The 26,965-nt window shown below is 46.1% G+C and overlaps 2 protein-coding genes and 1 pseudogene across 5 annotated transcripts; all 3 read left to right on the top strand.

Annotated features, from left to right (window-relative positions):
- Positions 1-406: 406 nt before the first annotated feature.
- LOC115834790 lies at positions 407-3,569 on the top strand (annotated as a pseudogene). The gene has a single exon (XR_004029734.1). The product of XR_004029734.1 is annotated as a 40S ribosomal protein SA pseudogene (transcript).
- Positions 3,570-12,380: 8,811 nt separating this feature from the next.
- Positions 12,381-25,725, top strand: RPP14 (ribonuclease P/MRP subunit p14). 2 transcript variants are annotated; one of them, XM_003257233.3, is made up of 6 exons: positions 12,381-12,786; positions 16,406-16,503; positions 16,614-16,698; positions 22,528-22,604; positions 22,948-23,026; positions 23,474-25,725. In XM_003257233.3, the coding sequence occupies exons 2-6, from the start codon at positions 16,427-16,429 to the stop codon at positions 23,528-23,530; spliced, it is 375 nt and encodes a 124-aa protein (XP_003257281.1). In that variant the 5' UTR covers positions 12,381-12,786; positions 16,406-16,426; the 3' UTR covers positions 23,531-25,725. The 2 variants fall into 2 exon arrangements, with proteins under 2 accessions (XP_003257281.1, XP_030667403.1); XM_030811543.1 differs by having other exon boundaries at positions 12,731-12,786; positions 16,388-16,503; positions 23,474-24,549.
- HTD2 (hydroxyacyl-thioester dehydratase type 2) lies at positions 12,381-25,893 on the top strand. Of its 2 annotated transcripts, XM_030811542.1 has the most exons (6): positions 12,692-12,786; positions 16,406-16,503; positions 16,614-16,698; positions 22,528-22,604; positions 22,948-23,026; positions 23,474-25,725. In XM_030811542.1, exon 6 carries the CDS (start codon positions 23,648-23,650, stop codon positions 24,152-24,154), a length of 507 nt encoding a protein of 168 aa, XP_030667402.1. In that variant the 5' UTR covers positions 12,692-12,786; positions 16,406-16,503; positions 16,614-16,698; positions 22,528-22,604; positions 22,948-23,026; positions 23,474-23,647; the 3' UTR covers positions 24,155-25,725. The 2 variants fall into 2 exon arrangements, with proteins under 2 accessions (XP_012352801.1, XP_030667402.1); XM_012497347.2 differs by lacking the exon at positions 16,406-16,503 and having other exon boundaries at positions 12,381-12,786; positions 23,474-25,893.
- Positions 25,894-26,965: the final 1,072 nt, after the last annotated feature.

Raw genomic sequence — 26,965 nt, 5'->3', positions numbered from 1 at the left:
TTCTGAACTCCTAATTAGGTGCAATGTTGGCAGATTTTCTGTTAACTTTAAAATGTGTTTTTTAAAATAAGGCTTGTTTGACAGGCTTTGGAAGTCTTTGCATGGATGATTTATTAGTTTTAAGGAATCATATTTGCAATTTTTATCCAGTTGAAATTGTATATCAAAGGCCAGGTGCAGTGGCTCATGCCTATAATCCCATCACTTGAGGAAGCCGAGGTGGGTGGATTGCTTGAGGCCAGGAGTTCAAGACCAGCCTTGCCAACATGGCAAAACCTTGTCTCTACTAAAAATACAAAAATTGTCCTGGCGTAGTGGGACACACCTGTAATCCCAGCTACCTGGGAGCCTGAGGCATGAGAATCGCTTGAACCCGGGAGGCGGAGGTTACAGTGAGCCGAGATTGTGCCATTGCACTCCAGCCTGGGCAACAAGCGCAAAACTCCGTCTCAAAATAATAATAATTCGCTGGAAATTGTATATCAAAAACAAAAGGCAAGAGTCATCAAACTATTCTTTTTGACTCTTCTGTAGGATTTAGGAGCCCTAAACTCCCTAGGAGCTTCACTCGTTCCAATTTTTTTTTACAGAAAATCTACAGCCAAGTCATTCTGGGAATAAAGTGAGATAAACTTTTTAGTTTAAATCTGAATTCAGGACTGTGTTTGAATATTTTAGTTTACCAGAGAAGAATGGAACTTAGAGCTTGAAAACAAGAAGAAGATATGAAAATACGACATAAAGCTGGGATGCAGCTAAAGCAGTGCTCAGAGGGAAATTTATAGGCTTCAACACGTATATTAGAAGGGAAGAGGCTAGGTGGAGTAGCTCACACCTGTAGTTCCAACACCTTGGGAGGCCAAGGCGGGAGGATCGCTTGAGCCCAGGAGTTTGAGACCAGCCTGGGCAATGTGGCATCTCTTATAAAAAAAGAAAAAAGGAAAGAAAAATCAATAAATTAAGCTTCTAGCTCAAGAAACGAGAAAAGAAATAGTATCAAAGCCAGAGCAAAATAGAGGGAAGAAACACAGACAAAAACAAAAGTCAATGAAGTAGAAAAGAAAGTAGATATTAGACATTTTATTTGTCCCATTTTCCTATATTCACCAAAAATTCTGAGCATAGTGGGAGAGGGCTTCAGTGTTGGTGGGCCTAGGTGATGAGAGATGGTTTCCCCAGGATCACTGAGGAAGCCCCAGACCTGGGATAAGTACCTCAGATCAGAAACCACACAGGATACAGGAATTCTTATGCTCTGGGTTGAGTACCAGCTAAAGATGACATCAAAAGCAGTCCCTGAACTGTGCCCACCATGGGGTCATTCAGGCAGGGTGTGTGCCATCCATCCGAGCCCAGAAGGACAGTAGGCAGGTTCTGCAGCTGGACACAGCTTCCGTCTCCTCTGCTGTCACCAGAAAGCACTGACTACAAGTTGTGAGCAGAGAGTATGAAAGAGTCATTTTTAACTATAAGGTGGGTTTTCAGGTTCTCGCTTGGTGCTGCAATTCTGGCTGCACTCGGAAGACCCTTGTGCCTCACTTCCTGCCTCTGTGACTATAGCAAGCCTGCTGGTTACTGCCAGCTCTGAGTCCCCCTTGCCACACACCCCCTGGGCTCTATGGTGTGTGCCTTTGATGACAGTTGGGAAGAAGAAAGTACTCATTCATCACAGCACCCCCTGAAAGACTGCCAGGAACTTCTGAAATAACAATGGATAGCCCCAGGAATCACAGCTGCAGCTGGGCTCTTGATCCCACTGCCTGGAGTTGGGGCCTTCAGGGCTGCTGTGGGCAGACCCTCCCGGTCAGGTGTTGAAGAGGGAGAAGCAGTGGTGAGAACTCAGTTTGCAGTCAGTCTGGTCTCCTTGTCCTGGACAGAGGTAACACTGGGAGTGAGTGACGTAACAAATGCATCAAACTGATGAGACTGCCTTTATAAGCCTGTATCTTCCATTTGAGCCCCAGTGAGTATTCTTGTTGCTTTGCCCAGAGGAAATTCTCAGAACATATGTCAGGCAAGGCTGGAGGACTAAACTATGTGCCAGGGGCTATTCTAAGTGTTCTCACGCAGCCCTGTATGTATGACACCATGCCAGTTTTACAGCAGAGGTACTGAGGCATAGAGCGGTAAAGTATTTTGTCCAAGGTCACACAGCTTATGAGGAGAGGGAAGCCTCTCGTTATATAACTTAAGGCAACGGTAACGTGTAAAAACAATGCTTTTACCTGTTCAGGCAGGAGCTGTCCCACATTCCTTACCAATCCACCTGGGGCCCCGTTGGCTCACCCAGACCAGGCCAGTGTGTGGCAGCTTCAGCCATAGATTGCTGGGGCCACACCTCCTGGCTTGAGCTCCTGTTGAAGAAGGTCACCCGGTTGTTCATTCATCATAGCTAAGGACTTCCAACTGCCCAGCCTCCTGCTGGACAGGAAACAGAACCCACCTGGATTCGACATCATTCTGCTAAGGACATATCCAGAGACAGCTTGCCCTCTCCACTCCAGCCTCTTTAACAACCAGGACTCCTTTCCGCGCTATCTGTAGGGGGATCCATACGGCGTTGTTCTGGATTCCCGTCGTAACTTAAAGGGAAACTTTCACAATGTCCGGAGCCCTCGATGTCCTGCAAATGAAGGAGGAGGATGTCCTTAAGTTCCTTGCAGCAGGAACCCACTTAGTTGGCACCAATCTTTACTTCCAGATGGAACAGTACATCTATAAAAGGAAAAGTGATGGCATCTATATCATAAATCTGAAGAGGACCTGGGAGAAGCTTCTGCTGGCAGCTCGTGCTATTGTTGCCATTGAAAACCCTGCTGATGTCAGTGTTATATCCTCCAGGAATACTGGCCAGAGGGCCGTGCTGAAGTTTGCTGTTGCCACTGGAGCCACCCCAATTGCTGGCCGCTTCACTCCTGGAACCTTCACTAACCAGATCCAGGCAGCCTTCCGGGAGCCACGGCTGCTTGTGGTTACTGACCCCAGGGCTGACCACCAGCCTCTCACGGAGGCATCTTATGTTAACCTACCTACCATCGCGCTGTGTAACAGATTCTCCTCTGCGCTATGTGGACATTGCCATCCCATGCAACAACAAGGGAGCTCACTCAGTGGGTTTGATGTGGTGGATGCTGGCTCGGGAAGTTCTGTGCATGCGTGGCACCATTTCCCGTGAACACCCATGGGAGGTCATGCCTGATCTCTACTTCTACAGAGATCCTGGAGAGATTGAAAAAGAAGAGCAGGCTGCTGCTGAAAAGGCAGTGACCAAGGAGGAATTTCATGGTGAATGGACTGCACCAGCTCCTGAGTTCACTGCTACTCAGCCTGAGGTTGCAGACTGGTCTGAAGGTGTACAGGTGCCCTCTGTGCCTATTCAGCAGTTCCCTACTGAAGACTGGAGCGCTCAGCCTGCCACGGAAGACTGGTCTGCAGCTCCCACTGCTCAGGCCACTGAATGGGTAGGAGCAACCACTGACTGGTCTTAAGCTGTTCTTGCGTAGGCTCTTAAGCAACATGGAAAAATGGTCGATGGAAAATAAACATCAGTTTCTAAAAAAAAAAAAAAACAACAACAACCAGGACTGGTGTCTCATCTACTTTGGAAGGGCTCATTCACCTTGCTGATATCCTCTCCCTGCCCGCATACTCTGGAAATGAGTGTTGTTTGTTCCCAACAATATTCTCCTTTGGGAGGAGTCTCAGCTCAGTCTCATTGCCTCTCTGGGGTCTTGCATGGAAAGCAGTTAAGAGATGTGGCCTGGCCAGGCGCAGTGGCTCAAGCCTGTAATCCCAGAACTTTGGGAGGCTGAGGCGGCTGGATCACCTGCGGTCAGGAGTTTAAGACCAGCCTGGCCAACATGGCAAAACCCCTTCTTTACTAAAAATACAAAAAATTTGCCAAGCATGTTGATGCACACCTGTAGTCCCAGCTACTCAGGAGGCTGAGGCACGAGAATTGCTTGAACCCAGGAGGCAGAGGTTGCAGTGAGCCAAGATTGCGCCACTGCACTCCAGCCTGGGCAGCACAGCAAGACTCTGTCTCAAAAAAAAAAAAGAAAAGAAAAAAACATGTGGCTGCTCCTAGCTGCTGCTTCAGAAGCCAGCCCTGAGGCTCTGCTGGGGTCTGCCCAGGCATCTTTTAAAGGCATTGCTTACTGGCCAGGGGCTATACCTGCCTTCAAACACATTTTCGGTCTAATATTTATATATAAATGCTGAATGTAGGCCCCCTTATTTACTTTCCAAGCCCTGGATATTGTTCTTAGGACCACGGGTTGCTTAGGTAACTAAAATTGTTCTAAAATGGTGGCTGCAGATTTTAACACGTGCAGGCCCCAGCCTTCTGCTTTGGAGGAGCCATCACCTTTCAGCTCTTCCAGCACCACCCTTCAACCACAGACTGGACCTTCTCAACAGCCTTTTCTCCCTCCCCAACCCCAAATTGGGTGCTGTTCTTGCAATTTCTCCATTTCCTGAAAGGAGACAAAAAAAGTAGAGGGTTTTTTTTAGAGGGACGGGGCTGTTCACAGATAGGGCAGTGGAGATATCCTCAAATTACCTGCCAGGTGACAGTCCTGGGGCTGGCTCTTCCGGTGTCCCCAGCTGCCCCAGGGCTCTGGGGCCCAGTATTTGCTCCCTGGGGCTGGTACCAACCAGGGTGTGGACTTGGGGTCGCCTGTGCTGGCAGTGGGAGGAGAGTCTTGTGACCATCATCAGCCTAGTCTGGCAGAGGGAGAGGACAGGTTACTACTCGGGTCTCCTTTCAGCAACAGGACAGTCCCTCTCTCTTGGCTCCTGGAGGAACCTTCCCTTCATTGGTTTCTGGATCTTAGGTCTTTAAATCCTCAAGGCAATGAACAGGCATCCGAGGCCACGCCAGGAGCTGCAGCAGGGGGTGGAAGAAGGAAGAATTCGCAGGGGCAGTAAGGGGGTAACAATTCCAATGACCAAAGGCCAAAGCTGGCTGGGTTGGGGGCAGGTGACTTTCTGAAGGACAACTGGAAAGGTGGTTGCCAAGACAACCCCTCCCCAAAGCTCTCAGGCCAGACGTGATTTGAATTCAGAAGCGTCCCGACCTGGAAAGGTATCACAGTGTGTATACCATGTATCATGTGATGCCCTCTGCAGGGTCTGGGGCCACCACACATGGTCAAATAAATGCATTCGTATTTCTGCCATGCAATGTATGTCTAGCCACAGTAAGTGGAACAAAAGCTGTAAGCCTCACCTTAGTTCAGACTAAGCATGGGCGCTGGATGAAGATATTTGGTTTCCAGTTTTTTTTAGGATTTCAGATAAGGGATGGGGAGCCTGCTTTCCAGGTCCGGCTCTCCTGCCTTAGGGGTGGGCTGAGGAAGCATTTTTTTCTTCCAGCATAGAAGGCACAGCATACAGATAGGTCCATAGCTCCCTCTTGTGCCTAACTATGTAAGTAGCAGGTCCTGATTTTTATTTAATAATTATTAGTGTTACCAAAATGATGCTCTGTCGCTTTAAAAGAAATCAAAAAGACTGCTTAAAAAAGGAGAGTCTCCTACACCCTCTGCACAGCCCCACTCTTCCCCCATCAGTCAGTCCATTGGGGTTTCTGTGCCTTTGCACACATACATACGGGTAAGCAGTGTAAAACTGGTTGGCTTTGTGGATTTTTTTTTATAACACAATTGGGGCTATGCTAGACATTACTGTTGCCCACTCCTCCTGCTCTTTTCCCTGGAGCCCTTCTAGGTCCAAACCCACAGAGCCCCCAGGTTCCTATAACAGGGATGCAGAGTCCTCCAGAGAAAACGGGGTGCAAATCTCTTTGTAAGGACCTGTTTGAACCCCCAAGAGAAGGTCTCTGAATTTGAAGAAAGGATTTAAGGCCCGTCCAGAAACGGGCTGCTTTATTACAGGGTGGTTATCCCCTCCCCAAAATCTCCCTTCCTGGGGCCTTGGAGCCATTTTTTTAGGAGGGAGGTTTCTAAGATCACTTCCAAGGAAAGTTTCTTCCGTCATTTAAATACAGTTCAGAAATGCTGGGTGAGACAAAGTTAAACAGCATGGCTCCAGCTATAACCCCCAGACAAGCAGGGGAATGACTGAAGGAGAAAAGATGTCCTCCAGTAGCTGCTGGCAGAGGGGTGGGTGCTGGGGTAGGGGACCAGGCTGTCTCGCTGTTCCCTGGGTGATGGGGGTGGTTTTGATGGTCTAGGAAAGGGCTTTTAGTCTTTTTTACCATTGTCTGGTGCACTGCCCCCAGAGTTCCTGCCCGAAAGGGGTGTGCTTATGTCCTTCCCAGGTCCCCTTTACTGACTGCTGCATCCACCCCCCACCTGCTGGGTTGGCTGCCCTGTTGAGCTACCCTCAGATGACTGGAGATGCCTGCGAAGCTATGCCTTTTCTCCTCTCACGTCCAAGTGATGCCAGATAAAATACAGGATGCCCAGTTAAATGTTAATTTCAGATAAACAACAAATACGTTTTTAGTATAAAGATGCCCCACTCATTGTTTATCTGAAACTCAAATTTAACTGGGAATTCTGTATTTTTGCTTGTTTTTGCAGAGAAAAAAAAAGTAACAGCTAGGTGTGGTCCACAGCTCCCTCTTGTGCCTAACTATGTAAGTAGCAGGTCCTGATTTTTTATTTAATAATTATTAGTGTTACCAAAATGATGCTGTCACTTTAAAAGAAATCAAACAGCCGGGTGCAGTGGCTCACACCTGTAATCCCAGCACTTTGGGAGGCCGAGGCAGGCAGATCATCTGAGGTCGGGAGTTAAAGACCAGCCTGATCAACATGGAGAAACCCTGTCTCTATTAAAAATGCAAAATTAGCCGGGCATGGTGGGGCATGCCTGTAATCCCAGCTACTCAGGAGGCTGAGGCAGGAGAATTGCTTGAACTCAGGAGGTGGAGATGGAGGTGAGCAGAGATCAGGCCATTGCACTCCAGTCTGGGCAACAAGAGCAAAACTCCGACTCAAAAAAAAAAAAAAAAAAAAATTAGCTCTGTGTGATGGTGCATGACTGTAATCCCAGTTACTTGGGAGGCTGAGGCAGGAGAATCGCTTGAACCTGGGAGGCAGAGGTTGCAGTGAGCTGAGATTGTGCCATTGCACTCCAGCCTGGGCAACAAGAATAAAACTCTGTCTCAAAAAAAAAAAAATCAAACAAAAAGATTGCTGAAAAAATGAAAGTCTCCTACACCCTCTGCACAGCCCCCCCCTTCCCCCCCCCACATCAGTCAGTCCCCTGGGATTTCTGTGCATTTGCACACATATATACGAGTAAGAACTCCTGGGCTCAAGCAATCCTCCTGCCTCAGCCTTCAAAAGCACTGTGATTACAGACATGAGCCACCATGCCTGGCCTATCCTGTATTTTTATTTGCTAAATCTGGCAACCCTATAGGTGGCAGCCAATGACACCTATAGAAGGCTTGGCCCCCTTGCCTCAAAGCCTAGAAGCTTCCTTAGTATCATTTATGCTCCAGGACTCCCCATGGGATCCAGCTGAGGCTAGACTTAGCTGAATCTGTTACCGAAACACCAAGTGTTGCGTCTAGGTCCTGCCGCTCACCAAAGAGAAAGCTAATCACTGAAACAATGAATATTGCCAGGGAAGAAGGCTTTCTTTGGGAGCTGCTGCTGTGGACATGGGAGATCAGTCTCAAATCCATCTCCTGACTGACTAAAATTAGGAGTTTACACAGCAAAAATATAACTAAATGCAGGAAAACAGGAATCAGGGAAGGATAAGGAAGGGGAGTTGGTCAACGAAAAGCAGGTCGTGGGAGATAGGCAGTCATGAAAGGTGAAGGGTCTGGACTGTCATTGTCCAAATGCAGTGATCTGGTGAGTTTCCGCTCCTTGATACTATCTGGGAAGCCTCATGGTTGGTTTACTGAGAAAGGAACTCAGATAAGACAAATGTAACTTTCTCAAATTTTAAGATGAGAAGGTCAATTTCTACATATACTCAAAAGAAACCATAAGCATCAGTTCTGTGGGATGACTGGACCGGTTTCAAATCCACATCTTTGCTTGGCTTCTTCTCCTGCCCTATCTTGCTTCCCTCCTCCCTTACAGATTTCACTTGGGGGCCATCTCCCAATAGATCACTTCTGTGAGGGTCTCTCTCTCTCAGGCTTGGCTTCTAGGTATTCTAAAGCACTGCCTGCTTTTCAGAGTTTCTTGTTTGGAGATGACGCTTCAATTGCCTCAAAGGAGCAGTTCCCAGCCTGGTCTTCCACATGGGAGGGATGGAATGCAGCCTTTTAGGCTCTGGAGCCTCTCACCACCTTAGATAAATGACTTAGCTTCATTTTCTTCATCTGTGAAAAGTGGTAATAACAGTGACATTGCATGGTTGATGGAATAATGTGAGCAAGTTATCTGGTACTTGGCAAATCTCCCTACACTATGTGATCTTGTTCTCTAAACAGAAACAATGGCTGCAGTTCCATAGGTTTTAACTTCTGATCATTTTCACTTCCTTTGTCCTATCTCCACAATCTGCTGACATAAGGGGGTATGTTTTCCATTAAATCAATGGAGAACAGGGGACTAGAATCTCACTTGGACCCCTCTCTCTTGCCTTTTCTTCCCCAAGTTGAGAAAGCTCCTCAGCTTTAGAAAAATCCATTTGGCACCAATAAGTAAGGCAGGGAGGGGTGCCACACAGCAGAGGGGAAATGTGGACTTAACTCATTCTTGGCTGCCGTACCTTTCAGGAACATAAAATAGAGACCTACCCCAACAACTTTGCTCTGAAACAACAGAGGGTGCCTGAAATGGTCGTCTTAAGAACTAACTGGCTCCACCCAATGCAGTATAGGGTAACTTTCATAAAGACTGAGGCAGCTAACCTGGGCAACATAGCAAGATCCCCTCTCTAAAAATAAAAATTCAAAAAATTAGCCAGGTGTGGTGACACATGCCTATAGTACCAGCTCCTCTGGAGGCTGAGGCAGGAGGATCCCTTGAGCCCAGGAATTTAAGGCTGCAGTGACCTATGTTTGCACCACTGTACTCCAGCCTAGACCACAGAGTGAGACCCTGTCTCCAAAAAAAAAAAAGAAAAAAGACTGAGGCAGCCTTGTGTGTTTTGATTTGGAGCAATTTTAGATATATCGTCAAGAGGGAAAAGCCCCCATATCATATTTTTCAGGGGACACTTAAGAAACTCATACTAGTTGTTGCTCCTGGAGAGGGGAGAGGCTGACAGGGGAAGAGGTGAAAGGGAGACTCACTTTTAATATTTATCCCTTTATGTCATTTGAAATGTATGCTGTAAGCCTACAGTACCTATTCAAAAGATAAAATTTAGGCACGGTGCGGTGCCTCACACCTGTAATCCCAGCATTTTGGGAGGCCAATGCCGAAGGATCGCTTGAGCCCAGGAGTTCAAGACCAGCCTGAGCAACATGGTGAGACCCTGTTTCTACAAAAACATTAAAAATTAGCTGGCCATGGTGGCATGCACCTGTAGTCCCAGCTACTTGGGAGGCTGGGGTGGGAGGATTGGTTGAGCCTAGGAGGTTGAGGCTGCAGTGACCCATGATCACATTATTATACTACAGTCTGGGTGACAGTGAGACACTGTCCAAAAACAATTTTTTTACATAAAATTTAGTTGAAAAACAGTTTTTTTTTTTTGTTTTTTGTTTTGTTTTGTTTTTTGGCAGAGTCTCGCTCTGTCATCTCAGCTAGAGTGCAGTGGCGTGATCTCAGCTCACTGCAACCTCTGCCTCCTGGGCTCAAGCAATTCTCCTGCCTCAGCCTCCCGAGTAGCTGGGATTACAGGTGTGCACCTTCACACCCAGCTAATTTTTGTATTTTTAGTAGAGACAGCGTTTCACCATGTTGGCCAGGCTGGTCTTGAACTCCTGACCTCAGGTGTTCCGCCCACATAGGCCTCCTAAAGTGCTGGATTACAGGCCTGAGCCACCACACCCAGCCAAAAAACAAAAGTTGTTTGTCTTTATCATTCAAAGGCATCTCTTTTATCCTCTGCTCTGAATTAATAAGACAGCATGAGAGAATTCAGGCAACTGGGAAGACACTTCATTTTCAGGGTTTGTTGCAGCAGGGTGAAAATTATCTATTGTTCCTTGAAGTTCAAAATGCAGGAACTGCTCTGGTTTTCCTGGGTCACCTGGCAGGATACATTTGCCAGGCAGCTGGCTTACAGGAACCCTCTCCTATTACTGAGGGTTTCCTGGGGTGCCAGACACTTTATACCATCAACTCTTTTCCCCTCAACTCTGTGAGGTAGATGCTAATAATCTCTCCATGTGACAGATGAGGGAGGTAGGTAAGTGGCAGAGGATGCATTTGAAGCAAGTTCTGGCAGCTTCTGAAATCAAGCTGCTTTGAGAAAGATAATGCTGAGGTCTGTGGGGTCTGTGTTTGCTTTCTCCACCTTCCCACATCTGGAAGAAGCCCTGTCTCTCCTCTGAAGGAAGAAGAAAGTAGGAACCACAGAACTGGAGAGCATGGCCAAGGTTGAGGACTGAAGCTTCTGGAAACAGCATAGTGGGATTTTGAGAAAAGAATTGAGAAAGGAGATCCCCGCTGACTCAACTGTCCTGTGCAAGGCAACCCTTTGCCCCCCAACCCAAGCAAAACCAGCACATCCATTTATGAACAAATGCCTTCAGTAAATAGATGTTGGGTCACCATTGGGTACCAGGAACTGGGATGCAGTGGTGAGAAACACAGACAAGGCCCCATCCTCATGGGGGTTGCACTAAAGGTTCCCTTCCCACTGCAGCCCCTCAATTGGTGGTAATACAGTGCAGTATGGAGAGCACTGGCTAGAATCAGACAGCCCATGCCACTGCTTGTAACTGTGATCTTGAGCAAATAACTTAGCCTCTCTGTGCTTCAGTTTCTTTTTCTGTTGCCAGGCTGGAGTGCAGTGGTGTGATCTCGGCTTACTGCAACCTCTACCTCCCAGGTGCAAGCAATTCTTCTGCTTCAGCCTCCCGAGTAACTGGGATTACAGGTGTGCGCCATCATGCCCGGCTAATTTTTGTATTTTTAGTAGAGACAGGGGTCTCACCGTGCTGGCCAGGCTGGTCTCAAACTCCTGGCCTCAAGTCATCTGCCCGCCTCGGCCTCCCAAAGTGCTGGAATTACAGGCATGAGCCACTGCGCCTGGCCTGTGCCTCAGTTTCTACCTCTAAAATGGCGACGATCATAGTAATAGCCATCTTAGGACTGTGTGAGGGTTCCATGAGATAACATATGTAAAATATTTTGCACAGTGCCTAGCACAAAGTAAGTCTTTACTTTGTGGGTCTTTTCAGGACGGCCTAGATAGAACACCCACTATGTGCTGGGGGTCACAAGGGACACAGAGTGGGTCCTATCTTTGGGGAGTGCTTGACATAGGAGATCTTGAGGAGAGGAGATGCTAGATATAAATTTGTAGGCTGGGCGCGGTGGCTCACGTCTGTAATCCCAGCACTTTGGGAGGCGAGGTGGGTGGATTGCCTGAGGTCAGGAGTTTGAGACCTGCTTGGCCAACATGGCAAAACCCCGTCTCTAATAAAAATACAAAAATTAGGCCAGGCACGGTGGCTCACGCCTGTAATCCCAACACTTTGGGAGGCCGAGGTGGGCAGATCACGAGGTCAAGAGATCGAGACCATCCTGGCCAACATGGTGAAACCTCGTCTCTACTAAAAATGCAAAAATTAGCTGGGCATGGTGGTGCATGCCTGTAGTCCCAGCTACTTGGGAGGCTGAGGCAGAAGAATCACTTGAAGGGAGGCGGAGGTTGCAGTGAGCCGAGATCGCGCCACTGCACTCCAGCCTGGGTGACAGAGCGAGACTCCATCTCAATAAATAAATTATAATATAATTTAAAAAGTTTGTAGAATGACTCGGGCGCGGTTGCTCACATCTGTAATCCCAGCACTTTGGGAGGCCAAGGTGGGCAGATCACTTGAGGCCAGGAGTTCGAGACCAGCCTGGCCAACATGGTGAAACCCCGTTTCCACTAAAAATACAAAAATTAGCCAGGCATGGTGGAGCACACCTGTAGTCCCAGCTACTCAGGAGGCTGAGGTGGGAGAATCGCTTGAGCCTTGGAGGCGGAGGTAGCAGTAAGCCAGATCGCGCCAATGCACTCCAGCCTGGGCGACAGAGTGAAACTGTCTCAAAAAAAACAACAAAAAAAATTGTTGAATGAATGAATTAATGCATGAAGAAATGGATAACTATGAAGCACCGTCCAAGGAGGAATAAACACGCCCCAAACCGCACCCCAAGCAAATTGCACACATGGCTTTCTCGGAGTGGACACCAGAGGGCGCTGAGCTCGGCCGCTCTCAGCTCCGGATCAGGATTCGTGCCTGGGTCCTTAGGAAGACGCCGCGCGGTGACGTCATGTCCGCCTGGGCGATGCGCGTCATGGGGCGGGGCGAGGAGAAGCCAAACGTAAAGACACCAGGAGTTTCTCGGGCCCAGCTCTGGCTGCTGCCGGGGAGCCCCAAACCTTGGCGGGTCCTTGCGGCGAATAGGAGTCTGGGCAGGCGTCAGGCTAGTCCGACGAAGAGTGGGTAGGTGGACGCCCTCCAAAGAGCGGCGGTTGTCCGGGAGCCCTCTCAGTTGGCCGCGCCGGGGCGCATGCGCGGGGCGGGCGGTGCGGTTTGGGCAGCTTGTCCTTTCCGGCCCCGGGCGCTGGGGGCCTCCGTACGGCGCCGCGTAGGGTCTCGGCCGCAGAACGTGGCCGAGAGGCCCGGGAAAGACTTCGGAACCGTGTCCTGAGCGCGCTCCGTGCGCCCGGCGTGAGGTGAGCGCTAAATAGTGGTTGTTGAAAAATATTGAAAGCCACCCAAGTGCTCAATAGTAGGGAAATTGAGCTTTTTAAAGTGATTGAGTCCAAAAACTGTACGTTGCACGCCCACTGTGCACGACCCAGTGTTTTAGGGCCTTGGGAAACAGCAGTGAACAAGATAGGAAGATTCTTGGAGTGGACTTTTGTTGGGATGGGGAGGGGAAGTACAGATAAAGATAAATGAGTTACATAATTGTCATAGAAAAAGGCAAATGCTACGAAGAAGAAAGCAGGGACGGGGCATGGGGGTGTTAGCCGAGAAGGGCACTGGGCCAAACCGATTGAGATTTGAGCTAAGCCAGGAAGGAGGCAAGGGTGTGAGCCTGGTGGCTGCCTGGAGGAAGAGCTTTCCCAGCATGGGGAAAAGCTAGAGCCGAGGCCCAGGAGTGGGAGCGAGACTGACGCGTGAGAAAGAGCTAGGCTAGGCCTGTGTGGTGGCGGGGATTGAGCGGAGGGAGAATGGCAGGACCTGAAGTCAGAGGTGTAGAGGGAGCAGTCCTGCAGGTGAGGCAGAGCCTTGCAGGCTGCTCTAAGGACTTTTGGCCTTACTCTGAATAAAACGGGAACTATAGCAAGATTTTGAGCAGAGGAACGATGTAGCTTGAGTAGATGTTAATAGACTCACTGGCCGCCGTAGGGATGGAGAAGCGGGGGAGTAGGGGGAATCAAAGATTTATTACTAATAGGGCAGATTAGGCGCATCCCTGCGCAGCCACTAAAAAAGACTGACTTTAGGCCGGGCGCGGTGGCTCATGCCTGTAATCCCAGCACTTTGAGGGGGCCGAGGCCGGCGGAGCACTTGACGCCAGGAGTTCGAGACCAGCCTGGGCCAACGGCGAAACCCCATTTGTACTAAAAATACAAAAGTTAGCCGGGCGTGATGACGTACGCCTGTAATCCCAGCTACTCAGGAGGCTGAGGAACGAAAATTTTTTCTACCCGAAGCACTCCAGCCTGGGTGACAAAACAAACAACAAGACTGACTTTAAAGATGACGATGACAGTGACTTCGTGAGCCCACATCTGTAGAGAGCCTGGTGAACATATTTAATACCAGTTTATACAAAAGAATTTCCCAGGCATCCTCTCCTTTAATCTCAGAACAGCCTGCAGAGGGCAGTGCTGTCATTTGTAAGCCTTTTTTTTTTAATTGCAAAGAATACGTGACACAAAATTTATCGTAAGTGACACTGAGTACATTCACAACGCTGTGCAGCCATCACCACTGTCCATCTCGTGAATGTTGTGTAAGTCTTCGTTTTACTGGCATCTAAGCCGTGGGCCTAATTTCACTCCCCTACTTTAGGCAGGCAGCTCCATCAAGGCAGTAACACTAAAAAACATTTATATGCCAAGCAATGAAAGAAACAGATGAGGTTTCTTGTTCTCCCTGCCCTTCTAGTTAAGGGAGACTCTAGTGACTGGGAAAGAAGCATCAGGTAACTATTGCCGCTGTCCTGAAACCAAGGATTCTTTTGAATATATAGGTCTACCACTATCACTTTTGCCTCATTTGAATACTTAGCTTTGTGTCATAGTATTACAGTATTTCTTGTTTGTTTGTTTTGGAGACAGGGTCATGCTCTGTCACCCAGGCTGGAGTACAGTGGTACAATCACAGTGCACTGTATCCTTAACCTCCCAGACTCAAGCTATCCTCCCACCTCAGCCCCTGGAGTAGCTGGGACTACAGGCACACACTACCATGCCTGGCTAATTTAAATTTTTTTTCTTTTTTTTAGAGATAGGGTCTCACTGTGTTTCCCAGGCTGGTCTCAAACTCCTGGCCTCCCAAACTGTTGAGATTACAGGCATGAGCACCACGCCAGGCCCCAAAGTATTAATGTTTGTTGAATGGATTGGTAGATGTAGCTCCTTGACCCTGACTTCTTTTCTCCAGAGGTCATCATCTGGGAGTGGTTGGAACTGGGTCTAACCCAGAGTGGTTTTGAAATCCTGGTCCATAGCTCTGTGACCTTGGATAAGTCCCTTTCCTTGATTGGGCCTCAGTTTCCTGGTCTCTGTAGTGGGGGATCCATATATTAAACAAATAGACAACGTTAAGAGATTGCATAACACGGGGACTTAAACTTAGAGCAGGGTGTCAGAGAAGACCTCCATGAAGAGGTGGTATTTAAACTGAAAGTTGAAGGATGAATAGGACCTATCCAGAGGGAGAGCAAGGTTGGCGTGGAGCCAAGGAGAGGAACTGTGTACAGAGAGATGAGCATGTTCTACGTTCTTGAAAGTTCAGACCTTTTAGAAGCTGCATTGAGTGCGCCTTCCAGGAATCTCTCTTCTCAACCCCTGTGCTGTTTAAGCTAAGTCGTTCACAGATAGTCTTGCACAGACCTGGCTTTTGGACTGAGAGCAGGCAGACCTAGGATGGGAGGAGATGGCAGAACGACCATCCCTCATTCTTCTCTTTGTGTTCTGTGTTGACTGAGAGTAGACAAGAAGAGGACCTTCAAATCTTAGATTTTACTCCTTTATGCCTTTTCTTTTTCTTTGGATAAAGAGGCATCATAACTGGTCTTGAGCAGGCTCAGAGTGGTTGGAATCTCTGGGCACCTTTGGGCACATGTTACCTATGTTTACTAAACCTCTGTGTCATCTTCCCAAAGATGGGAATAATAATACCTCTTACCTCAGGAGCATTTTGAAGGCAAGCTAAGGCATATGAAATGTTTAGCAAAGAGCTGGGTGCTCATAAGGAAAATCGTTAGCCAAAATTATGTTAGTATGTTTTAAGTAAGAGTACAGTGATTTGGCATATACAGAATATAGAAACTTCTTTTGTATTCGTATGGGTAACCTTAGTTTGATCAGAATTAGATGAGTTACTGTGCTCAGAAGTCTTAAAAACCAAATAGGAGGCCGGGCACGGTGGCTCACGCCTGTAATACCGGCACTTTGGGAGTCCGAGGCGGGCGTATCACAAGGTCAGGAGTTCGGGATCAGCCTGACCAATGTGATGAAACCCTGTCTCTACTAAAAATACAAAAAAGTTAGCCAGGTGTGGTAGCACATGCCTATAATCCTAGCTACTCGGGAGGCTGAAGCAGGAGAATTGCTTGAATCCAGGAAGTGGAGGTTGCAGTGAGCCAAGATTGTGCCACTGCACTCCAGCCTGGGCTACAGAGCAAGACTCCTTCTCCAAAAAAAAAAAAAAAAAAAACAGGAAGGCCGGGCCTGGTGACTCACACTTGTAATCCTAGCACTTTGGGAGGCTGAGGTGGGCAAATTGCTTGAGCCCAGGAGTTTGAAACCAGCCTGGGCAACGTGGTGAAACCCTGTCTCTACAAAAAATACAAAAATTTGCTGGATGTGGTGGCACGTGCCTATACTCCCAGCTACTGAGGAGTCTGAGGCAGGAGGATCACCTGAGCCTGGAGAGCCTGAGGTGGAGGCTGCAATGAACTGTGATTGCACCACTGCACTTCAGCCTAGGTGACAGGGTGAGACCCTGCCTTCAAACAAACAAACAAACAAAAAACAAATAGGCCAGATTCTCATCAAAACTGTGAAAAATAGCATGTGCATTGGTCATTTCTAGCCCTCTTGACTTATGTAGGTGTGATCAGCACTGGAAAAGATGCCTGCCCCTGCTGCCACATATGAAAGAGTAGTTTACAAAAACCCTTCTGAGTACCACTACATGAAAGTCTGCCTGTAAGTTTAGTTTCCTAAGTTCTATTTTAGATTACTTTTCTAACATGAAACTGAATAGAATGAAATTTAATATGTCTTTTTTTTTTTTTTTTTTTTTTTACTTTTTTTAGAGAATTTCAAGATTGTGGAGTTGGACTGAATGCTGCACAGTTCAAACAGCTGCTTATTTCGGCCGTGAAGGACCTGTTTGGGGAGGTATGGAATCACTTGGTAGATTGAACATTCCAAAGATCTTTGTAAGAAATACAGAAAGAGGCCGGGTGCGGTGGCTCACTCCTATAATCCCAGCACTTTGGAGGCCGAGGTGGGCAGATCATGAGGTCAAGAGATCGAGACCATCCTGGCCAACATGATGAAACCCCATCTCTACTAAAAATACAAAAATAAGCCAGATGTGGTGACGGGCACCTGTAGTCCCAGCTACTCAGGAGGCTGAGGCAGGAGAATCGCTTGAACCCAGGAGGCAGAGGTTGCAGTGAGCCAAGATCACGCCACTGCACTCCAGCCTGGTGACAGAGCAAGACTCTGTCTCAAAAAAAAATACAGATAGAATGCTTTTCAAACATAAAAAAAAAAAAATTAAATTACACAACTCTGTATTTTTAAATTTTTATTCATTTATTGTAATAAACACATTTGTATTCCTTTTTTTCTCTCTTCATCCTCTGTACCCCCCTACCCTTCTCAGCCTCTGATAATCACCAATCTACTTTCTATCCTCATGAGATCTACTTTTTTTTTTTTTTTTTTTTTTTTGAGTTGGAGTCTTGCTTTGTTGCCCAGGCTGGAGTGCAGTGGCACATTCTCGGCTCACTGCAGCCTCTGCCTCCCAGATTCAAGGGATCTTCCTGGCTTAGCCCCTCTAGTAGCTGAGATTACAGGCACACGCTACCATACCCAGCTAATTTTTGTATTTTTACTAGAGACAGGGTTTCGTCACGTTGGCCGGGCTGGTCTTGAACTCCTGACCTCAGGTGATCCATGTGCCTTGGGCTCCCAAAGTGCTGGGATTACAGGCGTGAGCCACTGTGCCTGGCAAGGTCTGCTTTTTTAGCTCTCACATATGAGTGAGAACATGCAACAGTTGTCTTTCTGTGCCTGGCTTACTTCACTTAACAAAATGGCCTCCAGTTCTATTTATGGTGCTGCAAATGACAGAATTTCATTCTCTTTTATGGCTGAATAATATTCCATTGTAATATATACCACTTTTTTTTTTTAATCCATTGATTGGCACTTAAGTTCTATATTTTGGCTATTGGGAATAGTACTGCAATAAATATGAGAGTGCATGTCTTTTTTTTTTTCCCCGCCTTGGCCTCCCAAAGTGCTGGGATGACAGCATGAGCCACTACGCCCAGCTGCACATGTCTTTTTGAATTGATTTCCTTTCTCTCGGATTTATGCTCAGTAGTAGACTTGCTGGATTAAATGGTATTCTATTTTTAGTTTAGTTTCTTTTGTTTCTTGTTTTTGAGGTGAAGTCTTGCCGTGATGCCCAGGGTGGAGTGCAGTGGCATGGTCATGGCTCACTACAGCCTCAACCGCCCAAGCTCAAGTGATTCTCCCACCTCAGTATCCCGAGTAGCTGGGACCACAGGCATGTGCCACCATGCCAATTTTTTTACTTGTAGAGACGAGGTCTCACTATGTTGCCCAGGCGCCTGGACTCAAGCAATCCTCCTGCCTTGGCCTCCCAAAGCACTGGGATTACAGACGTGAGGCACTGCACCTGACCTATTTTTAGTTTTTTGGGAAACCTCCATACTGCTCTCCATAGTGGTTGTACATTTACATTCCTCACAGTAGTGTATGAGGGTTCCCCTAGAGATTATTTTATTTTATTTTCATTTATTTATTTTTTGAGACAGAGTCTTGCTCTGTCAGCTGGGACTACAGGTGCCTGCCACCACGCCCAGCTAATTTTTGTATTCCCCTAGAGATTATTTTAAAACTGTGTTTGAAATTGCAGAAGTAAACTTTCAGAAGTGATGAATTTTGTTGGGTTTATTCTAATATGCCTTCTGTTTGACAAGGAACACGTTAGACAAATGTTTGTTGTGGCACAGTGCTACTCAAAGTGTGGCCTAGACTGGCAGCCTGCAAACTCTTTGCCCATCTTGAAGAGATAAAGGAATTTGCAGCAGAACCAGTGCACTACCACTTTTAATGAGAAGTCTCCTTATGGGCCAGGCGCAGTGGCTCACTCCTGTAATCCCAGCTCTTCGGGAGGCTGAGACGAGCGGATCACTTACGGTCAGGAGTTTGAGACTAGCCTGGCCAACATGGTAAAACCCTTTCTCTACTGAAAATACAAAAATTAGCTGGGCGTGGTGGTGCATGCCTGTAGTCCCAGCTACTTGGAAAGCTGAGGCAGGAGAATTGCTTGAACCTGGGTGGCAGAGGTTGAAGTGAGCCAAGATCATGCCACTGCATTCCAGCCTGGGCAACAGAGCAAGACTCCGTCTCAAAAAAAAAAAAAAAAAAAATAGCTGGGCACGGTAGCTCACGCCTGTAATCCCAGCACTTTGGGAGGCCAAGGCGGGCGGATCACAAGGTCAGGAGATTGAGTGAGACCATCCTGGCTAACGCAGTGAAACCCCATCTCTACTAAAAACACAAAAAATCAGCCGGGCGTGGTGGCGGGCACCTGTAGTCCCAGCTACTTGGGTGGCTGAGGCAGGAGAATGGCATGAACCCGGGAGGTGGAGCTTGCAGTGAGCCGAGATAGCACCACTGCACTCCAGCCTGGGCAACGGAGCGAGACTCTGTCTCAAAAAAAAAAAAAAAAAAAACTCCTTATGAAAAAAAGATGAACTGAACTAAACATGGTGATTAATGATACTATTGGTTTATATTCTGATTCAACTCATTATTTTGTCATAGACCAGCATTTTAAGCAACTTTGAGAGCAGAAGTAGAGAAGTAGAGTTTTAGAAGTTGAGAGAAGACAGGATGCTCAGGAAATTATTTTGTAATTCATATAGTCTGTCAAATCAATATATGCTAAGTACCTCATCAAAATTTTTAAAACTTTTACTCTGCAAAAGACTCTTAAGAGGATGAAAAGGCCAGGTGCAGTGGCTCACAGCTATAATCCCACCACTTTGAAAGGCCAAGCAGGTGGATCACTTGAGCCCAGGAGTTCCAGACCAGCCTGGGTATCTGGTGAAACCCCATCTCTACAAAACAATTTGAAAAATTGAGCTGGGTGTGGTGGTGTGCCCCGATAGTCCCAACTAGTCAGGAGGCTGAGGTGGGAGGATTGCTTGAGCCCAAGAGCTCAAGGTTGCAATGAGTGGTGATCACCATGGCTGGGGGTGGGGGTGGGAAAGGATGAAAAGATGTATTACACACTGGGGGAAAATATTTGTAAACCACGTATCCAACAAAGGACTATAGTGTCTAGAATATATAAATGACATTTGGCCTGGTGCAGTGGCTCACGCCCATAATCCCAACACTTTGGGAAGCCAGGGCGGGAAGATTGCTTGAGGCCAGGAGTTCAAGGCTGTGGTGAACTATGATTGCACCACTGCACTGCAGCCTGGTCAACAGAACAAGACCCTGTCTCAAAAATAATAATAACACGTGGGGCGTGGTGGCTCATGACTGTAATCCCAGCACTTTGGGAGGCCGAGGTGGGTTGATCGCCTGAGGTCAGGAGTTTGAGACCATCCTGGCCAACATGGCAAAACCCCGTCTCTGCTAAAACTATAAAAACTAGCCGGGCTTGGTGGCACATGCCTGTAACCCCAGCTACTCGGGAGGTTAAGGCAGAAGAACCACTTGAACCTGGGAGGTGGAGGTTGCAGTGAGCCGAGATCATGCCACTGCACTCCAGCCAGGGTGACAGAGTGAGACTGTCTCAAAAAAATAATGGTAATAATAATAAAGAAGTATCAAAACTCAACCAAACAATTCAATTAGAAAATGGGCAAAAACATTAACAGACATTTTACTGAAGAGAATGTATGGTTGGCAAAGAAGCACATGGAAAGATGTTTAACATTAGCCATGAGGGAAATGCACATTAATGACACAATGAGATACCACTGTGTACCTAGCAGAATGACTAAATAAAAACTGACAACACTAAGTGCTAGCAAGAATGTGAAGAAACTGGATCACTCATACACCACAGTGAGTATGTAAAATGGTGCAGCCACTCTGGAACATAGTTTGGCAGTATCTTTTTTTTTTTTTTTTTTTTTTTTTTTTGAGATGGAGTCTCACTCTGTTGCCAGGCTGGAGTGCAGTGGCACAATCTTGATTCACTGGAACCTCTGCCTCCCGAGTTCAGTCAATTCTCCTGCCTCAGCCTCCCAAGTAGCTAGGACTACAGGCGCATGCCACCACACCCAGCTAATTTTTTTGTATTTTTAGTGGAGACAGGGTTTCACCATGTTGACCAGGATGGTCTCCATCTCTTGACCTCGTGATCTGCCTGCCTCGGCCTCCCAAAGTGCTGGGATTACAGGTGTGAGCCACCACGCCCAGCCAGCAGTATCTTTAACAAACTAAACGTGCATCTGCCATAGAACCCAACATTAGCACTCCTGGGCATCTGTTCCAGAGGAATGAAAACTTAAGTTCACACAAAAGCCTGTACATGAATATTCATAGCAGCTTTATTTTTAATAACAGTGAAACTGAAAATACCCCATATATCCTTCAATGGGTGAATAAACTATGGTACATTCCTAGTATGGAATATACTCGACAATGAAAAGGAATGACCTATTTAGACACAATATGGATGAATCTCCAGAGAATTAGGCCGAGTGAAAAAAAGCCCATCCCAAAACATGACATACTGGGTGTTTCCATTTATAGAAGACTCTTGAAATACTATATATAATCTGGAGAAAGGTTAGTGGTTGCTGGGGTGAGGAGTAGGGAAGGAGGGGTGGGTGTGACTGTAAAGGGTAGAATAAGGGAGTCTTATGGTGGTACAGTTCTTTATCATTGATTGTGGTGGTAGTTATATGGAGCTACCTATGTGGGAAAATTACATAGAGCCACACACAGGTATAAATATGAGTAGACATATAATTGGTAAAATCTGAATAACCTCTGGATTGTACCAATACCAGTTTTCTAGTTTTGCTACTGTACTGTAGTTATGCAAGACATTGACATTGTGGGAGGCTGGATGAAGAGTGCATGGAACCTCCCTGTACATTTCTTTTTCATTTATTTATTTTTGAAATGGAGTTTCACTCTTGTTGCCCAGGCCGGAGTGCAATGGCACGATCTTGGCTCACCGCACCCTCCGCGTCCCAGGTTCAAGTGATTCTCCTGCCTCAGCCTCGCAAGTAGCTGGGATTACAGGCATGCGCCACCACACCCGGCTAATTTTGTATTTTTAGTAAAAATGGGGTTTCTCCGTGTTGATCAGGCTGGTCTCAAACTCCCGACCTCAGGTGATCTGCCCTCCTTGGCCTCCCAAGGTGCTGGGATTACAGGCGTGAGCCACTGTGCCTGGCCAATCCCTGTACATTTCTTTGTGATCTCTTGTGAGTCTATAATTTTTCTAAATACAAAAATTTTTTTAAAATATCCCTGTGTGTACCTGTGTGTCAGGTAGAAAACCTCGTTCCTGGGGTTTATATAGCTGCAAACAGACATGGCCTCTGCCACGTGGACTAATGTCTTGGTTCTTGTAGTAGGAAAACATGTTAGACGATCAGTGACAAGAATAAAGTGAATTATGAAAGAGAAAGTATGGTGTCCTGTACACGAAAGAACATAGCAAGCTGACTTTGTCTCATCTCGATGATCAGTCAAGGAACAATTTAAATGAAGGCTCAAAGGATGAGGGACATCAGCCATATGAAGAGGTGTAGGCAGAACATTCTAGGCAGGGGGAGCTGTAAGTAGGCAACTAAAGCGCCAGCACCATTAAATAAAATACTGCTTTTGTGGAGGAGAAAAGCTGAAAACTCATTTGTTGTCAAAAGTTGACAAGCATTCAAGAATAATGGTGAGAATAGCCTGCTAATAGCATTATTCCATATGCAGGTTGATGCTGCCTTACCTTTGGACATCCTAACCTATGAAGAGAAGACCTTGTCAGCTATCTTGAGAATATGTAGCAGGTATGACAGAGAGTGGGAAATTTCTAGTATAACAGGGCAGAGAGACTGATGGAGAAAATAGAGCAAAAATGCTCTCTTTTTTTTTTTTTTTTGAGAATGAGAATAATTTTTTTATTATGAACTCTGAGCAGCTTTTGGGAATTTAAACTGGGATGAATATGAGCATTCATCCACCAGAAACTTGTACTCTAGAGAGGGCAAAACTTACGATTTGGTTACAGCTGTCGTTTTCCCATTGATGGTTATAGTTGCAAAGTCAGAAGTGAATATTTTAGAACCTTAGTTGAAGTTCATTTTGTTCTCTGCCTATGACACACTATGTATTTTCTTGATCTTTCTGCAGTGGTCTTGTCAAATTGTGGAGCTCTTTGACCCTGTTAGGATCCTATAAAGGGAAAAAATGTGCTTTCCGGGTGATTCAGGTAAAGACTGTTCCCTCATATATTCCAAACAAGACTGAGTGATGGGTCAACTGCTTCTTAATACACACACCTCATTTTTGTGCTTGCATAAATGTAATATGGTTAAAATGATCTAAGTAGGGAAAAATAAAGGACTTGATTGTTTCCAAAAATGTGAGACAGAGCACTTAGATTTTAAATTCTGTGGGAGATGTTTTGGGATAAAACTTGCAACCCTGTGGTTAAGGCTTACTTTTTTTTATTTAACGCTTAATGCCTTGTGTGTTATATATTCGTATGCTCTTTTTGAGATATGACTACTTGTTTTCAAAGGCTTCCTCTCAGGATGCTCTGTAAAATGCTCCTGCATCAGCTTTGTTTATCCTGTAAAGCTGGGCACGTTTCCCCGTTGCCCTGTGCTTCACTGTAGTTTCTCCCGATGCCTTAACCTTTTTATTTCTCTTGTAGGTTTCTCCATTTCTCCTTGCATTATCTGGTAATAGTAGGGAACTAGTATTGGATTGAATGAATCGTCTTCCATTTTGGAAACATTCGTCCACTCTCAGATTTATTTTTTGGTGCCTGCATGTTTGAAGACTGAAGCAGGCTAAAAGCTCTTGATGAAATTTGAGGGTGCTGAAGATGTTCCCACTAATTTCCAGCCATCACCTTTGGTGGGGTGGGCTTCGGAGGACCGTCTGCCTGAACCTGCCAGTGCTGACCCTGCAGCACTTTCAGCATATGCACATCAAAGTTGGAGACCGTGCTGAACTTAAGAGGGCCTTCACACAGACGGATGTGGCAACCTTCTCAGAATTAACGGGGGATGTCAATCCTTTGCATTTGAATGAAGACTTTGCAAAACACACCAAGTTTGGAAATACAATTGTACATGGCGTTTTGATCAACGGACTTATCTCAGCTCTCCTGGGAACTAAAATGCCAGGACCAGGCTGTGTATTTCTTTCCCAGGAAATTAGCTTTCCAGCCCCTTTATATATTGGAGAAGTTGTTTTAGCTTCTGCAGAAGTGAAAAAGCTGAAGCGGTTCATTGCTATTATTGCAGTGTCATGTTCTGTAATAGAAAGTAAAAAGACTGTTATGGAAGGCTGGGTTAAAGTTATGGTTCCAGAAGCTCCCAAATCCTGAAATACATGTTTTAAAGATGCAACCTCAAACACCAATGCTGTTGTTAAAGAGCCTCTGGGGAATTGCTGCTCTTCACCAAAGAATGGTTGATAGGCCCAGAAGCCCATTTTAGTTAGGGGAAGGGAGCAGGAAGAGGGTTGTTCAAATGCCCACTTTCCAGTTTGGCCTTATGCTTCATGCAGACTTGAGTGTATGCAGGATTTCATTATCTGCCTGGGTTTTTTGTTCGTTTGTTTTTTGTTTTTTAATTCAAGAAGTAGGCTGGGCCCGGTGGCTCATGCCTATAATCCTGCCACTTTGGGAGGCTGCGGCAGTCAGATCACTTGAGGTCAGGAGTCCAAGACCAGCCTGGCCAACATGTGAAACCCCATCTCTACCAAAAAAAAAAAAAAAAATGCAACTAGCTGTGCTTGGTGACTTGGCCCTGTAGTCCCAGTTGCTCGGGAGGCTGAGGTGGGAGAATTGCTTGGGCCCGAGAGCTGGAGGTTATGGTGAGAAGCTGAGATCGCACCACTGCACTGTAGCCTGGGTGACAGAGTGAGACCCTGTCTCAAAAAAGAAAAAAGTATTCGGAAGGTTATTTATCTAAAGACTCTACTTTTAAATCAGGCATGGCAGCTCACGCCTGTAATACCAGCATTTTGGGAGGCTGAGGCAGGCGAATCACTTGAGGTCAGGAGTTCAATACCAGCCTGGCCAACATGTGAAACCTCATCTCTACTAAAAATACAAAAACTAACCGGGCATGGTGGCGGGCACCTGTAATCCCAGCTATTTGGGAGGCTGAGGCAGGAGAATTGCTTGAACCTGGGAGGTTGCAGTGAGCCGAAATCACACCACTGCACTTCAGCCTGGGCGACAGAGCAAAACTCCACCTCAAAAAAAAAAAAAAAAAAAAGAGATTCTACTTTTAGGAATTCAGACCTAGATAGATTTGCATTTGGATAACAAAGCCCTACCTATAGCTGTGTGGAAGCAGCTTCTCACTGAATTTTAACTGTGTAACAATTATTGAAGGCAAAAATAGAAGTTGGGTCATCTTTGAACACCTATTATCAGTGAATATTTTTGGACCCTGTTCTTCAGTATCTGAGTCAGAGTTTACTGTAATTTGTTATTTACACCAAGGTGGCATCTTGGTCTACCTTCAGTGAGACTTGCGTTTCAAGGGAGGGGCGTATGTGCATCCTTGGTCTCAGTTATGTAAACGGTCTGATCTGTAAAATAGTGGTAGCACATGCCACGTGGGATAGTTGGTGGAGATGATAGATGGAGTTAAGCACAGGGCCCAGCCTGTCAGCAGTAGCTACTATTATTGTTGCCCATTTCCCCTGCAACTAAGGTGAGAGGTTTTCCTGAGTTTGAAGCTGACTGGCCCACAGTTAAATGTAACAGACCAGTCTTTCAGGGTGTCAGCCAACCTCTATTAGTGTTCTTAAGTACAGTTTCTGTTTTAAAAGTTCAGATTATTCCTTGAAAATTTGGATCTACTTCCCATTATATGAGTAATACATGCTTACAGTAAAAAAAAAAAAAAAAAAAATGTAAGAAATAAAAAAATACTAAGAAGACTATGGAGGCCAAATCTTAAGACTTTGGGGGCTGGGGTCAGGGAGGTTATATTGAAGGGGAGATGTGCCTAACGTGTTAGTACTAAATGGCCATCCCAACACAGCCAACACTTTTGTTTCCCATTTTTTTGTTTCCCATTTTTTAATAACTTTGAGATATAATTCACATACCATAAAATTCGCCTTTTAAAAGTGTATAGTTCAGTGGTTTTCAGAATATCCACAAAGTTGTACAACCATCACCAAATCAGTTTTTTATAGCATTTTTCCTCACCCCCAAAAGAACCCCCCATTAGCAGTCAATCCATTTCTGTCCTCCAGTCCTAGGGAATCACCAGTCTACTTTCTGTCTCTCTGGATTTCCCTGTTCTGGACATTTCATATAAGTTCATACAATATATGGTCCTTTGGAAGCGGCTCCTTTGATATAGCATGTTTTCAGGGTTCATGTTACAGCATGTATCAGTACATCATTTTATTTTATGGCTGAATAATATTCTATTGTATTTACCCATCCATCAGTTGATATTTGGATTATTTTCGCTTTTGGGCTGTTAAAAATAATGTTATGAACATGATAGAAAAGGTTTTTATGTGCACAAGTTTTATTTTTACTTATTTATTTAATTTTGAGATGGGAGTCTCGCTTTGTCGCCCAGGCTTGAGCACAGTGGCGCGATCTCAGCTCACTGCAAGCTCAGCCTCCCGGGTTCGCGCCGTTCTCCTGCCTCAGCCTCCCGAGTAGCTGGGACTACAGGCGCCCGCCACCACACCCAGCTAATTTTTTTTTGTATTTTCAGTAGAGATGGGGTTTCACTGTGTTCGCCAGGATGGTCTCAAATCTCCTGACCTCGTGATCCACCCGCCTCGGCCTCCTAAAGTGCTAGGATTACAGGCGTGAGCCACCGCGCCCAGCCTTATGTGCACAAGTTTTAAATTCTAGGAGTGGAATTGCTGGATCATGTAACTTTAATATTATAAAGAATTGTCAAATTGTTCAAATTACTATTGGGCATGAGGTGGTATCTCATTGTAGTTATGATTTCCATTTATCTAATGTCAGCCAACACATTCAAGACAATCTATGACAGAATTTTTAATTTTTACCCAGAGGGCAGCTGAACAGACGACTAGAAAGAATTATTCCTAGGCCGGGCGCGGTGGCTCACGCTTGTAATCCCAGCACTTTGGGAGGCCGAGGCGGGCGGATCATGAGGTCAGGAGATCGAGACCACGGTGA

The sequence above is a fragment of the Nomascus leucogenys genome, chromosome 4 (genome assembly GCF_006542625.1).
Source record: "Nomascus leucogenys isolate Asia chromosome 4, Asia_NLE_v1, whole genome shotgun sequence".
Lineage (NCBI taxonomy): Eukaryota > Metazoa > Chordata > Mammalia > Primates > Hylobatidae > Nomascus > Nomascus leucogenys.
Note: the sequence above shows the minus strand (reverse complement) of the source record. Positions and strands in the feature narration are given on the sequence as shown.